The 10,887-nt window shown below is 56.9% G+C and overlaps 1 protein-coding gene across 8 annotated transcripts in view; it reads left to right on the plus strand.

The window, feature by feature from the left end:
* Window positions 1-5,069, plus strand: part of Begain (brain enriched guanylate kinase associated) — a 39,758-nt gene extending 34,689 nt beyond the window's left edge. For 7 of the 8 annotated variants that reach the window (XM_074067151.1, XM_074067155.1, XM_074067153.1 and 4 more), the window contains 2 exons: window positions 1,761-1,844; window positions 2,926-5,069. In XM_074067151.1, the coding sequence (XP_073923252.1) occupies window positions 1,761-1,844; window positions 2,926-4,272 (1,431 nt within the window). In that variant the 3' untranslated portion in view covers window positions 4,273-5,069. The remainder of the gene's footprint in view (window positions 1-1,760; window positions 1,845-2,925) is intronic. The other variant, XM_074067154.1, reaches the window with a different exon arrangement.
* The last annotated feature ends 5,818 nt before the right edge of the window (window positions 5,070-10,887 follow it).

Below are 10,887 nucleotides of genomic sequence, written 5' to 3' on the forward strand. Positions count from 1 at the left end.
GGTCATGAGGGCAGTCGGATACCACAGGGGAGAAGTGGGGGGCCCCAGGAGGCAGGGACTCTCAGAAGTCAGGTTAACAAGAAGAACCAAGAGGCCAGCAAGGGGGGACACCAGGCAAGTGTGGTGGCCCCAAAGTCACGTGGGGAGGGTGCGGCCCTCAGCCAGCTCACCAGCTGGGTCACTGACAAGGGGTACTGAGAAGTGACCTTAGGATTTGAAGACTTGGAGGTCACTGGCTGAGAGGCATGAGGCCCCTGCTAGATGCAATTCCCAAAAAAGGGGAAGAAAGGGGAGGAAAGGCCCAAAGCAGACGACTAGTGCAGGAGTGTGGCTCTGGCAGGAGGCCCAGGACCATAAACTTTCCTAATGGACCTTTACGTAAGCTGCCCCACTTCCGGCACATCTCTGCAGGGACGGTGACCAGCCAGCTTCCCAAGTTACCTAGGTGGTCACTCAGAGGCAGAGCCAGAATTTGACTGAATTCTTTTAGCTACACCCAGATTCTCAGAGTCTGGTGCTCCATCCTCTACTCCGCCCTGAACTAGCATTGTGGCCCTTAGGGAAGGCTACCAGATGTGCCAAACCTCACAGCCTCAAACACAGTCCAGGAGCCTCAGTCAGTGTCCAGCCACAGTAGCATCTGCCCTCTGGAGGCCATGTGCATGACAAACTCTCCAAGGTCACCTGCTACTTACTATTGCTAGTAGAGAGCCCAAGGACTGACCTGGGCCAGCTGGGCAGTATTCATGGCCTCTGGTGCCAGTGGAAGCTCGGCTGGGGTCTCACAGGGAGCCAGTTCTCAGTTCTAAACCAATGGTGCTGTTGCTAGGAGGCCCAGGGAGGCGTTAAGGGGTAGGGGATCTAGATCCCTTCTACCATGCAGCCTGTGCAGAAGACAAATGAGGGAGACTGGGGAGGGCAGGAAGGAGTGCCCATGCATGGGCAGCCTGGCGTGAGCTCAGGGTGCTGGTCCTGATTGAGCCAAGGCTATGGCAGTAGCCTGGGCAGGACACCCATGGGCAACACAGGTGGGCCACAGGCATGCCAGGCAGCCCCCTACTGTGGGTCAGAGCCTGACTGTTGGCTCCTGTCAGGGCAGGAGCAAAAGCCCCAAAACAGGCACATGCAACAGAGATTTCCAAAGGCACAAGCAACCCCCTGAGTCCTACTGTTTGCATCTGTTTTCAGCTCAGGAAGCTGAGCTAATCCCTGCCTGCACCTGGGATCACACATCTGCCCCGACCCCAGCCCAGCCCAGCAGCCAGCCCAAGGCCAGGCCATGCTCTGAGGATGGGGTATGAGCAGCAAGTCTGAGAGATGGAGGTGGCAGGGCTGGGTTCCATCCCTGCCCCGCATTTGTGCCTGGCACTCCTACCAGGTCTTCTTTGGAGGGCCTCCAGGTAGGAGGCCAAGGGGCAGGGAACCCAAACCCAGTGGACAAGCTGGGGGCCTCGAGGAGCTCAGAACTGATGCACCACTGCCCACCCTGTAGGAGGACCCCAGGGAGCTCATTGGTTAGAGGAGGGCTGCCTGGCAGGACCCCCTTTGGTGCACTGGCTGCTCCAAGTCAGACAGGCTCTGCTTTGTGGTAAGAGTGGAGCCCAGAGAGGGATGGTACTGGGAGTCAGACCTCATCCTGCTAACCGCACAGCTGGCTCTGCCCACTCCTCCCGTTGCCCTGCTGGCCACTTGGCACTGGCCATGGAGGCAAGGACCTGGTCAGGGCCGAGCTGCGCCCAACGCCTTCTCTTGTCTTCTAGGAGCTCTATAGGAAGGACTGCAATCTAGCGGCCCAGCTGCTGCAGTGCAGCCAGACCTACGGCAGGGTCCATAAGGTGTCCGAGGTAACGTGACCCCACCCTCAGCCAGGCCCACCCTGCCCCAGGACCACTATGGGCTCCTTTCGGGCCGGTCCCACCCTGAGGCTACTCCCCACCCTTGAGGAGGAAGATGCTGGGTGAGCCTGAGCCCCTTGCCTCTCCCTGCCCCTGCTCGTGCCTGCGGGTCCTAGACTTCGTGATGGTGACATGCATCCTACCTCCCCAGAGCCCCATGGGCCACTTGGACTGCCTGTTCCCCCACAGCTTCCTCCGGGGGCTGCTCTGTGTCCCTGGGTGTGACATGGCAGAGCAACCCTGTGTCATCTCACAGCAGCCCTGTGGTCTGGGCATAGTTACAGAGACAAGAAACAGACTTGAGCAAAAGGGGTCTAGCCATGGCCACAGGGCAAGCAGTTAGCAGAGCCCATCTGTGACTGCCTCTAGAGCTGGTCTATGGGCCCCACCCAGACCAAGCTGTCCGCACCTGTCCCACATGTGAATTTCCCATCCATGTTCCCATCCATGTTCCCTTGCCCCGGGCCTGACCACATCTGAGACACTCACAAAATAGATCAAACAGTAGCGGGACGTCTCCCACATGGCACCAGGTGCGCAGAAACCACAGGGCACCTGGTTCTGGCCCCTCAATCTTTGTTGCATCTGTTTCTGAGTCTGTCTTGTTCAGCAGCACATGGGCAGCATGACTGGGGTGGGATGTCCTGTGTTCCTCGTGGACCTGAGACAGCACTGCAGCCCCTCAGTGGGCGGGAACTGGGAGTGGGTCCAGCTTCTCCAGGCTGACTGCTGCCTCTGGGCTGTGCCAGCCCCACCGGAGTGGGGTGGGTGGACGGAGATGATCAGGGACCCCCAGGTGCTGGCAACGCCCACATCCTTAGGAGCTTGTTAAGTTCAGCATCCTGGGCCCTGACTCCAGGATATGGAGTGTGCTGTGAGAAATCCAAGAGGTCCCTGCCGTCTGTCTGTCTGTCTGCCTATCTACCTGTCGGTCATGCTGATGAAGGTTCACAGCTTCGGGGGCAGGGCTGGGCCATTGGGCTGACTGTGACCCCATCCCCACCCTCTTCTCCTCCTCACCCGGTTCCAGCTGCCCTCGGACTTCCAGCAGCGTGTGAGTCTGCACATGGAGAAGCACGGATGCAGCCTGCCCTCGCCGCTCTGCCACCCGGCCTACGCGGACAGCGTCCCCACCTGTGTCATCGCCAAGGTGCTGGAGAAGCCTGACCCCACCAGCCTGTCCTCCCGTCTGTCGGATGCCTCAGCCCGAGACCTGGCCTTCCGCGATGGGGTGGAGAAGCCAGGCCCCCGGCCCCCGTACAAGGGGGACATCTACTGCAGTGACACGGCCCTCTACTGCCCTGAGGAGCGGCGGCATGATCGGCGGCCAAGCGTGGATGCACCTGTGACCGACGTGGGCTTCCTGCAGGCCCACAACTCCACCGACAGCACGGCCGAGGAGGAGGAGGCCGAGGCGGCGGCCTTCCCTGCGGGCTTCCGGCATGAGGCCTTCCCGGGCTATGCGGGCTCGCTGCCCACATCCAGCTCCTACTCGAGCTTCAGTGCCACCTCCGAGGAGAAGGAGCACGCGCAGGCCAGCACCCTCACGGCCTCGCAGCAGGCCATCTACCTGAACAGCCGCGACGAGCTCTTCAACCGCAAGCCGCCTGCCGCCGCTGCCACCTACGACGGCAGCCCACGCTTTGCCAAGGCCACAGCTGTGGTGGCGGCCCCACTCGAGGCCGAGGTGGCCCCAGGGTTTGGGCGGACAGTGTCTCCGTACCCGGCCGAGTCCTTCCGCTTCCCGGCCTCGCCGGGCCCCCAGCAGGCCCTGATGCCCCCAAACCTGTGGAGCCTGCGGGCCAAGCCAGGAAGCACCCGGCTGGCCAGTGAGGACGTTCGAGGGCAGTGGCGGCCCCTGAGCGTGGAGGACATTGGTGCCTACTCCTACCCGGCTGGCACTGTCAGCCGTGCCTCACCCTGTAGCTTCTCTGAACGCTATTACGGTGGCAGTGCAGGCAGCCCAGGCAAGAAGGCCGAGGGCCGCACCAGCCCCCTCTATGCCACCTACAAGGCCGACAGCTTCTCGGAGGGTGACGACCTCTCCCAGGGCCACCTGGCCGAGCCCTGCTTCCTGCGGGCCGCTGGCGACCTGAGCCTCAGCCCCAGCCGTTCAGCCGACCCGCTCCCTGGCTACGCACCCAGCGAGGGGGACGGGGACAGGCTCGGAGTGCAGCTGTGCGGGGCTGGCAGCAGCCCTGAGCCTGAGCATGGCTCCAGGGACTCCTTGGAGCCCAGCTCCATGGAGGCCTCACCCGAAATGCATCCTGCCGCCCGCCTCAGCCCCCAGCAGGCCTTCCCGCGGACTGGCAGCTCGGGGCTGAGCCGCAAGGACAGCCTGACTAAGGCCCAGCTCTACGGAACCTTGCTCAACTGAGCGTCCAAGCAGGCCGCTGCCACGGGCCCTCCACCCCACTCCTGGCCCAAACACTTGACACCTAAGAAGGTGCCACTCCCTCCCCAGACACTGTACTACCCCAACCCCCTGCCAAGGAGGACGCACTCCTCCCCAGCACCCCTCACACCTAGCCCAGTAGAGCCTGAGAGGAGGACCCTCTCCGCGTTGTGTGTCTGTCCAGCCCCAGCCACTACCACGGCACCCCTACTTAGACGTTTCACACTCCGATGCCCTCCCCACTCGAGGTGATCATCCTCCCTTTTATAAAGTGAAACTATTTTTATAGAGAAAAAGGGTCTTTCTTTCTTAACGCACTTGGCCTCCAGCTCCTGGATGGCAGCCTCGGCGTTTCCAACGCAAAGCTCCTTCGTTTTGCCGGTGAGGGCGCAAGGGGCATGCCCCAGGCAAGGGAAAGGAGTGGCCTGCGGAGACCAAGCTCTACAAGGAGGGAGACACCCAGCAATTCAGCAGCAAGGGACTCCTGAGGCTCTGTCCGCCAAGAGGGGAAATGAAACCAGTTAGGGCATAGGAAGTATTTTAAAAATCTTTCTCACATTGTGGCCAGCACATCACCCTGAGCTCTCCCATGGCCTCCCGGGTGGGGCCCGCATCCCAGTACTGCCGGTGCTCGTTCCTCTCCCACCCCTGCTCCTGACACCACCTTACTCTACCTCAGACATATGAGGCCCCTCCAAGCCCTGCATTCCCTTCATCTGTGATGCATGCCTGTCCTGTTAGTACTGTATTTTGCATTCATTAATAAAAGACACCAGTGGAAAGAATCCGGGTTTGGCTTGTTTCTTCTCCCCGCTACCTAAGGTCTCAGGGGCAAGAGCCCGTGGTCTCCCTTGGCCTTGCTCTCAGCCAAGGTGGGCTTGTTCCCTTTACACACAGCGTCACCCCAGCCAGGCACCCAAGCTCTTGCCTGCTGCTGGAGTTCTGCCCAGCGCTTTGCTCTGGCCTGAAGTAGAATTTCCTTTAGTGCAGTCTGCAGGGTCTCTGGGGTGTGTGGAGCTTTTTGTTCTTGTTGAGATGTGGATGTGGTCTTGCTATGTAGCCAAAGCTGACCTTGAACTTGTGTTCTCCCCCCACCCCTTCCCCACACCTCCCAGGTGTTGAGATTAGAATGGAGTTACTAGCTCTGGCTAGCACTGTGTTTTTCTTCTGAAAATGTCTTTGCCCCATTCTCTAGGGGTAGGTGCTTTTGCTGGGGACAGAATGGTAGCAGGTCTGTCTTTCCCCTGGGCACCCTGGCTGGTTGGTGTGTGGCTCACTTAGCTCTTCCCTTCTTAGTCAGCTGTCTCTTTCCTCCAGCTGTTTATAGTCTCCTCTTTGACTTTTGGCTTTCTGCATTTTTCCTAAGGTAGGTTCATGTATAGGACTCCTTGTAGGACTCAAAAGGACTCTGTGGTTTAGTGTAATTCATCGGTTCTAGAAAATCCTTGACTATTATTTTTTGAAAGTATTTTTCAACCCGTTCCTCTCTTCTCTCCTTCTGGGACTGCCCTTGCCCTGTGGCAGACCCTCTAGCTGTGTCCTCTCTCTGCTGCTTTCTCCTTTGTTTCCCTAGCTGGTTGCCTTACCCTGCACAACTGTCTTCGAACTCAGTGATTCTCTTCTAACGTGTTCATCCAACTGCCAAAAACAGACACTAGAGGTTTATTTGTTGGTTTAATTTAATTTAGCTGTTAGCTTTCCATTTCTAGAAGTTCAATTTGGTTGTTTTATAAATGTGCTCTGCTCCTCTCTATGACTTCCTATTCCCTGGAGTTCACCCCGTATTCCCTTGGGCAGTGAGTGTCTATCTGTGTTCTTGGTCCTGCTCATGTTGCCATGTTTCTTTGTGTGCCTGGTTATCTTTGACACGTGCTTATTCTGCCCATGAAGATGTAGTTGTGGGGTTCTGCAAGACTGAGGATGGAGGCCTGAGAACCCTTGCAACTGGGGACCACCTTACCCCAGGTTCATGCCCTGACATCCTATCCTAGCCTCCAAACCTAGCCTCAGCCAGGGCTCCAAGGTGCCTTGTTCCCAGAGCACCAAAGGCTGTTGGACCCTGCCCCAGCTGACTGGGGACTGCAGCTGATTGGCCCCCACTCCCCTTGGTTCAAAGGTGGCTCCGCAGAATGCAAAGACTCATAAGCACTTGTAGCTCTGACCCACGACTCTTCCCTCCCAGAATCCTCTGGGCTGGGGCTTGGTGCTTTCCTCTTGCCTTCCTTGTTGGAACCATCTCCTCAGCACTGCTGGCCCCAGGGCCCTGGCTCTGTCTATAAGGAATACAGAGGTGGTGGAAAGAGGCAGATGCTATGACACTAGGCTTAAGACTTTAAGAACATGGGACCTGTGCACATCCAAAGAGGGGAGGGTCCTCACCATTCCAGGGAAAAAGTGGAAGGGGTCAGGAGAGGCTCATGCTGGGTGTTGAAGGATGAATAGGAATTCACCAGGTAACTCAGCAAAGGGGAACTGTCTGTAGAAAGGCACACGTGTATGAAAGCTGGGGAGTTTCCAACTGTAGTGCTCCCAGGTGCTCTCCTAAAGGCTCCGCTCTGAACCCACTAGTTTCCCTTTTGGATGTTCTGCACTTGGACCTGTCACCATAGCCAGATAGTGGCTCCTGGCAGTCCCAAAGTACTCAGGCAGCCAGGTGACCCAAGATGGGGCTTCTTGCCTGCCCTCTCCCTGCTCAGATCCTGCCTCTTTCAGCTGTGTCCCTCCTCAACTCCCAGTGGGATCGTGAGAGGCTGGGCTCTGCCACCAGGTTGCTGTCACCTCGGGAAGTGTGGGGCCCCCTCTTGGCTAGCTTCCCTGATGAGACTGAGGACACTAATCATTTCCCAGGGCATTGGGACAGTTGGTGGCCCACAGTACAGACAGCATGGCTGGGTGGGGATGGGAACTGAGGGACCTTGTGAAACAAGGAGCACAGGCCCTCTGCCCTTGGACCACCAGCATCCCTGAAGAGGCAGTGAGCATCAAAGCCATCCTGGTAGCAATGAGTGCCACTCAGGTGAAAGTCATGGCCTTACCTAGTGTACAAGTCAGCAGTCAGCGTGCAGCCTGTGCGAGCATCTCCAGATGAAGCTGCTCTTCTCCCACGACAGCTTTGGATCTGGCATTTCAGGTTTGGGATTTTGAAGGTGGGGCCAAGGTAAGCACTCAAGCCCAGGCAGGTGGGCGGAGGGAGAGCCTACACTCTGTGTTCATTCCTGATCCAATTTTCTAAATTTAACTCTCGTTTTTAAATTGCAAATGGTGAACTCCCTAACACCTTGCCAGGGATCAAAGTCAGTTTGTGAATGCTCTTTGGAAGAAGGCATTTGGAAAATGAAATGGACAAAAGCACGGAGCACACCTGCCCTTCCCAGTGTGATGGCCCTAAGTAGGAAGGTGTAGGCAGCCAGTTGGCTCCCACGGGGGCCTGCATGGAAAAACCATGTTGGAGGGGTGGAGGGGACAGGTGCTAAGAAACAAATACAGTGGGTGTCCTGGGAAGTCCAGATATCCACCTGCCCTACAGGTCAGAGCTTTGGGTCAGCTCAAGGCCACCAGCTCAGAAAAGAAATGGAGCTCAGGAGCAGAGATTTGTATAGCATCTGTCCTAAGTGAGTTGACAGGGGCACAATCCACAAAGTTCTTTCCCCTGCTTGTCCCAACAGGCCCATTATGTCATAGATGAGCAAACTGGGGCTCAGAAAAGCCAAGCCCCATGCTGGCAGGGGATAGCCTGGGATCTGAGTTGGTCTCCAGGGTCCAGGTGCCCCACGATGCCAGGTGACCAGGGTGTGCCCAGCAGGAGAGGCCAGGAACCCAGGTGGACAGGGAGGTCATTGCAGCCCTGCCCCCAGAGCTCCCTGCAAAGCCTGATGCTCAGAGCTGACCAGTGGTGACACAAACCCACCGCAGCAAGGACAGCAATCAGCAAACAATGCAATACAAAAACATTCACAGAGAAGGTGGAAACAGGTTGAGGCTAAGTGGGAAGTGGGGTATCTGGAACTCAGGATCTGGGATGGGAAAGGCAGATGGGTGAGGCCCTTAGCAGGGCAGGCCTCCTTACACCTTGTGTCCAGGCCCATTCCAACATCACTCATTCATTTGAAGAACATGTTCAGGGCCTGCTCAGGCCTAGACCTGGGAGACACTCTTATGACAGTGCTTATAAGGGCCCTGCATTCTTGGAAGAGCATATTACCTCTCTCAAATCATCTCTTCCACATGCCTGGTCTAGATGTGTAGAACCCTTGGTCTAGTATGGGCACATGACAAAAGTCAGCCAATCCAGGACCTTCTGTGGGACTTGTCAAATGGGAACAAAGGAGGCAGCCCCCACCTCCTCTCCGCAGCATCCCTGCTGGAAGGCTAAACCTAGACAAGGCCAATGCCTGGAGAGCACCAGAGACAGAAAGGGCAGGAGAGGCCTCCACCGACCCTTGGGTCCTGAGGCCAGGCTTGAGTATGGAGCTCAAACCCAGCCTTAGCCTGAACAGGCTCAACATTTATATCAGGAGGCCAGACTGTACCTAATATATGCTAATTGTTTTTTAAAGGCCAGACTAGCATTAGCACTCCCAACCACATGTCTTGAGTGCCCACTGCACACAGAAACCAGGACTGTGCAGACCCACTTTCACTAATGCCAGAAGAGGGTACTATCAGCTCTCTTTTCACAGATGGGGAAATCAAGGCACCAGGTGGCCAAACAGCTTACCTAAGGTCCCACAGTAATGAAAGGCAGAGGCAGGTCTGTCTGATTCCCAAGCCTGTGTCCTGTCCACAGGAACACCTTCATGTGCCAGCAGCCAGGGACATAGCAGGATACAGAACCCCAACCTGGGAAACTTGTATTACATGTTCATGTGTATGCCAGGGCAGGGTAGCACCAGGTAGAGCATGGTGCTCTGAGGGAAAGGAGGCTGAGCTGTCCCCCTGATGCTTCTCATTTGTGCAGGGTAAGAGAGGAGGGAGGGACAGTGGCCTAGGAACAAGGGCAGTGAGTGCAAAGGTCCTGAGGCAATGGAAAGCAAAGGAGGCAGCAACTAGCATGCCAGGGGTAGGGGATGACCTGGGCTGCCTGTGGCCACAGGAGGGGGAAAAAGGGACAGAGGCCAGAGGTATGAGTGAGAGGCCAGTAGGCAGTGAGGTGAGAGAAAAATGCTCACATCCTGCAACAGGTTCTATGCAATGTGGACTCAGCCTGACTCCCTTGGCCACCCTGCCCAGGCTAGTGACTGTGTCCCACCCCTCTAGGTACTTCCATTTTTGTCATAAACTAGGTTCACTGGACACGGAGTACAGTTATTTCCAACAAATCAGCCTAAAACAGAACTTGGTCCCCCAGCCCAAGCCCTCACCAGGCCTGCCCAGCAGCACTCTGTGCCACTGGGGCCCTGTGCTTGCATGGGCCTGGAGAGCCCAGTCATCCATCCCCGATGTAGGGGACGTAGGGTTACACATACCCAGCTTAATCTCCTTCCCTTGGCTCTACCTATGCCCCCCAGGCTCAGCTCTAGCTTCCTCTCCCCTAGGCCAGGTACAAAGTTGCTGCTGCCTCAGCAATATCTACCATGTGAACAGCTCTGGGCCTAAGGTGGCATGGGGCAGAAAACAAGAATGAAGGCAAAAGCATCTGGCCTTGGGACAAGGCCCGCCTCTGGCCCTTTTCCTGATCTTCCCTCTGCCAGGGACACCTCTCCTGTGGAGCCCAAGAAGGTCCCCAACGCCCCTTAGATGCTTTGAAATCAATGTTCTCACAAAGCATGGCCACTCAGCCCTCCAAGGACTGGGCACCCGCTGTGCTCAACATCCAGAGCCTTGCCCCTCTGACCTCCAACAAACCTGCAGACTGCTCTTCTGACCACCCACTTCACAGATAAGTAAACTGAGTCTGGGGGAAGGTGCCACAGTGACCATGGACCTGGGACTGGATCTGGAATCTGGGAGGGATGTTGCTGGTGCCCTGAGATGGCCCATGGGCCTCCTCTTCATATCTTCTGCATTTCCACACTGACTTCCCTGCAAGGGACGCTCTCCTCACCAGCTGAGGTTGGCCTCCTTCAGGAAGGCATCCGAGGTGCTATGGTCCCTACCCTTACCTATCAGTAGGCTCCTGGGCTCTTAGAGCACCCACCTCAATTACAGGTATGGAATGGTTCAGTGTGCACTGGCCTGCCCAAGTCCTGGGAAGCCAAGCTTCCTCCCAGACCAGTGACTCAGGCTCTTCAGGGCACCTTTGCTCCTTCCTAGGATAGATACATGGCTGTGGTCAGCATGGGCATCTGACTGGCAATGGACAAAAAGCCCACTGGGGACCCCAAGGCTTGGGCAGAGCAGGGACCCAGTTGGCCATACAGCATGGTAGGAAAGAGGTGCCAAGGAGCTATGAACTTGCTGAGCTCCATCCAGCACAGAGCTCCCAGGGACAGACTCAAGACCCAGAACCTCACTGTCTTCAGAGATACCCCTCTCAGAACTAGCAGATCAACTGTACCCCCCTCCCCACCCCCTTCCTCTATGTCTGCAGAGCCCCAGTAGATCTGGAAGTTGAGCAAGAGGCAGGGGAAGCTACTAACACGTTTGTTGCCAAAGTCA

This window comes from Castor canadensis, chromosome 3 (assembly GCF_047511655.1).
Source record: "Castor canadensis chromosome 3, mCasCan1.hap1v2, whole genome shotgun sequence".
In the NCBI taxonomy this organism is placed as follows: Eukaryota; Metazoa; Chordata; class Mammalia; order Rodentia; family Castoridae; genus Castor; species Castor canadensis.